A 4,692-nucleotide genomic window follows, 5' to 3' on the forward strand; every position below is an offset into this window, starting at 1 on the left:
CCTAAAGAGTCTCTGAATTCAACATACTTAAAGTTTCAGCAACCCAGATGAGTACAACATTTAGCTTTGTCTATCTCAGTGGGCTGCATATACCAATGGACATTTTGATTAAAGTGACTGTGTTGATTTCTCCCATGGATGCTTAAAGTGTCTTCCTTTTTATAAACTTGAATTTTACTCCTAAGTGTGTGTTTTGTGCAAGCATTGTTGCTATTCTTCATTTCTGCAAAATTAAAAAGTGAATATTGCTTAAAAATGCTCTTAAAGTTTGTATATTTGCAGATAGGGTTATTTTATGATGAATTGTTTGTTGTCTGACTTTCATGTTGCTGAATTTACTCAAATTCGGTTCATATGAGGGTTTACTATATTTTTATTACCACCCATTGTTTCACTGCATTGATTTCATAATTCCTCTTTTAGGAAGTAAAAGATGATAATCCCATTGTTTGTTCTATGCAATGTTAATTAAGAAGGTGTCATACTACTTGTAAAAATTTATGCACTTACTTCTTGTGGAAAAATTTCTTCAAATGTATTAATGCACTGCACTGTGTAATTAGTTGTGTACCTGTACAACAATAACAAAAAATCCAGAAAGGAAATTAAGAAAATAACCCCTTCAGGAAAGCTATGGGAGCATAAGAGGTACTGGTCATCAGAACAATCTCTCATATATATATATATATATATATATATATATATATATGTATGTATATGTATATATATAGTTTCTATGAGTGTAGTTTCTGTGAGTGATACATATATACATATATATTCACAAACAATAGATATGAGGCAGGTATGCCACATAGACTATCATTCACATTGTTTTTAGAGGGACAGATTCAAAGCTCTCCCTTTATGCTACACATTGTAATGTGTTGAAAATAGTGGACAGTAGGAAATAAACAAAATATCTACCTACATAAGTGAAGAAGCAATAGTTTTTAAGAATATACCATGGGGGGGGCCTCCCTGGTGGCACACAGGGTTGAGCACAGCACTATGGAGCAATCTATAGCCTCTGCAGCATGAGTTCGATGCCCGGCCACCGGGGAGCAACCCATATGGCACAAGCAGACCTCTCCTGTCTCATCCACTGCTCCCCTCAGCAGTGTACTGCAGTGGATCTGCCTGTTCTGCTCCCCACTCTGTCTCTGGTGAATCCTCTCATCCTCCACACCTCTGACATGTACCCCAGTTCTTGTATGCATGAATAAATAAAATCTTTAAAAAAAGAATATACCATGGATTCTAATAGAAAAAGAGTCATAACATCAGAGGACAGCAATAAAGTGACCGAAAATGTAGCAATAGAATCTAGAGAATAGCAAATGTATAGTAATATGTGCATATCAACAAAAATGTTACATTTTCAGAGTATACTGTACTGATAGTAAAAATAAACCAAAATTAAAAATTATAGAAAAATTCTCAATAAAATCTTGTAAGAAGTCAGTAATGAAACCTGACTATGGACTGAGACAAAAGAGTAATTTCTACCTTTAAGGAGACAAAACAACATCAGTGAACAATGCCTTAAATTGCAAAACATATATTTTAATTTCATCTACATTTTGAGTGATATAAAAAAGCAGAATTTAGTCACTTCTCCAGTGTGTCACCTATTTGAGGAGACCACTACAGAAATGGGTACTCATTGTACCCTAAACAACATTTTAATCAAGACCCTTATGTGGAACAAATGTTATCTCAACAAAAATTTTAAATTAGAAATATTTTTTTTAAAAAAATCACTAATCTAAAAAAAGAGTCTCTTGTGTTACAAATGGAGAGCAAAAAAAAAATAGAAGTTTCAATAAATTAATTAATGAAACAAGCAAACAAGTGTACTCACTGGTGAATACCAGTTGTCCCTGAGAATTAATGGCCAACCTCCAGGTATTTTATTAAGTTCTCATATGCTTTCAGCATAATCAACAAATTGGTTGGCATCTCCTTAGGGAGAGTCTCAAAATGTGAAAAAAAAATCTATAAATTCTTCTCAATATGCCCTGCTCAGAAACACATGTGGGAATCAAGACAGACACTGCTTTACAGGTAAAAACATAGCATATTTCACAAGCGATCCCATGTCACCAGTTTTCACAGTAATGTGGAGTTCTGCTTTAATCCAAATGCAAAGCCCTAGCAAAAAGCATTTTGTTTCTCTTTCCTTTCTAGCCTGAGCAGAATTTGGACCTCTGCCCTTGGTCTCTTCATGTTATTATTATTATTAATATTTTCACATGGATTCAGGTACTGAATGATCAGAAGCACTTTGATACTTTGTCAAACCACTTATAACATATTTGTTTTATATGTTTTATCTCTAATAGAAAATGCCAAAACTTAGAGCAAATGAAGCACAATTAACAAACATTTTTTTTAATTGACAAAATTAAGAAAATGCAGTTATGCAGTCTCTAATATTGATCTTCTAACTAGTTGTTTAGTGGATTTTAGTTCTTTGGTGACCCTCTCCAAAATAATTTAACATATACTGATTACTTAAATAAATATTGAATTTGTTTCTCATCATGTTTTGTTAAAATTTAGTCATGGGGAGAGGGAAAAAGTGAGAACATTCTGTTTAACCAGTTCCTCACCATCAGTATAACCTTGCTGAGGAAGTAGAATCAAATCCAGAGATGTTAATCGACTTATGTAAAGAAAAGTTTTCAGGTAAGTTATTATTGCCATTTTTAAAATTTAAAATCATGATGCACTTGGTATTTGATGACTTCTTCCAGAAAAAAATACAAATCGAATCATTAAATCCTTTCTTTCTTCCCAATAACCCTGATATGAAATGTTAGTTTTAGGTACAAGAATGAAGAGTCTTAGATAACTTCTGTTTTATTCTGCCCAAAATAATCTTTTATTTATACCATAATTTAAGGCATGATAAAATCTATCCATCTATTTTTATCTATCTATCTATTATATATATATGGGAATTTGTGGTTTGAAGGTTTTACTTTATCATAGCATATATATGTGTCATAAATTATAAATTTATTTTATAAGTGTAATTATGTGATTGTTTAAATAAATGATAAATAAAAATTGTTATAGAACAGTACAATAATCATCCATATACACAACACATGAAATTTTAACTATTTTTGCTTTATATGTCAATATTTTTGTAACTGTGTATCTATCTACCTACCTACCTATCACTCATCTACCAATCTCTATAGGAAAAGAGTTTTTCAGCCATGGCACTGTTATTATTATTGATTGGATTTTGTTGTGTGCTGGATATTGGAACTAATACTTAGTAACTTTACTGAATTCTAAACATGAAAAATCAGGAACATCTCAACTCTCAGTTGCGTGGGAGATGAGTTTTTTTTCAAATATCTTAAATTGCAAAGTTTGCATATCATCTATACTGCTTTATATAATAATCATTCTCCAGAAAAGGACATATAAAATATATTGACTGTGCTATTATCTCTTTCCAGATATATTTTCCGATTGACGTGGATGGACAAGCAGAACCTAACAGTAGTGACTGAGTTCATTCTCCTGGGAATCACAGACCGGCCTGAGCTGCAGGCACCATTATTTGGGCTCTTCCTCACCATCTACATGCTCTCTCTGGTGGGCAACTTGGGCATGATCGTCCTCACCAAGATGGATGCCAAGCTACAAACACCCATGTACTTCTTTCTCAAGCACCTGGCTTTTACCGATCTCGGGTATTCAACAACGGTGGGACCGAAAATGCTAGTAAATTTTGTTGCGGGAAAAAATACCATCTCCTTTTGTCTTTGTGCCACACAGTTGTCTTTTTTTCTGGTGTTCATTATTAGCGAACTCTTTATTCTGTCGGCAATGTCCTATGACCGCTACGTGGCCATCTGTAACCCCCTGCTCTACACAGTGGTCATGTCACAAAGGGTATGTATGGTGCTGGTGGCCATTCCCTATCTCTACAGCACATTTGTCTCTCTTCTAGTCACCATAAAGATTTTCAAACTATCCTTTTGCGGCTACAATGTTATCAGCCATTTCTACTGTGACAGTCTCCCCTTGTTATCTTTGCTTTGCTCAAATACGAATGAAATTGAATGGATCATTCTGATCTTAGCAGGGTTTAATTTGATTTTCTCTCTTCTGATAGTTGTCGTGTCTTACATGCTTATTCTTGTGGCCATTCTCAGGATGAACTCTGCTGAGGGGAGGCACAAAGCTTTTTCCACCTGTGGGTCCCACTTGACAGTGGCCACTGTGTTCTATGGGACCCTAATATTTATGTATGTGCAGCCCAAGTCCAGCCATTCCTTTGACACTGATAAAGTGGCTTCCATATTTTATACCCTTGTTATCCCCATGTTGAATCCCTTAATCTATAGCTTGAGGAACAAAGATGTAAAATATGCACTACAAAGGGTGTGGAAAAAAATTTACAATTTTTTTTCTTAAAGTTCACATACCACATGATTCCTATGAATTAGATTATGAGCCTCAAACTTTGTTCTGTGTGTCTCTGGGAGATAGAGCATACTAAATGTTTTCAACTTATATTTGAAGGTCGCCTTCTAAGTAAGCACCAGTCACATTGCTGTGTGCTGCAGATAGTGAACAAAACAGGAAAAAGCTTGGCCTAATTATTGGCTGAATTAACATGGAGAGATGAATTATAAATAATAAATAAATGGGGCAGGGAACTATAAG

The 4,692-nt window shown here is 34.4% G+C and overlaps 1 protein-coding gene across 1 annotated transcript; it reads left to right on the plus strand.

The window, feature by feature from the left end:
• The first annotated feature begins 3,498 nt into the window (after nucleotides 1-3,498).
• Nucleotides 3,499-4,440, plus strand: LOC119254358 (olfactory receptor 8K3-like). Its single transcript, XM_037521467.1, has one exon. The coding sequence runs from the start codon at nucleotides 3,499-3,501 to the stop codon at nucleotides 4,438-4,440; it is 942 nt and encodes a 313-aa protein (XP_037377364.1).
• The last annotated feature ends 252 nt before the right edge of the window (nucleotides 4,441-4,692 follow it).

The sequence above is a fragment of the Talpa occidentalis genome, unplaced genomic scaffold, assembly GCF_014898055.3.
Source record: "Talpa occidentalis isolate TD23 unplaced genomic scaffold, MPIMG_talOcc4v2.1 talOcc4.3, whole genome shotgun sequence".
NCBI classification, from domain to species: Eukaryota; Metazoa; Chordata; class Mammalia; order Eulipotyphla; family Talpidae; genus Talpa; species Talpa occidentalis.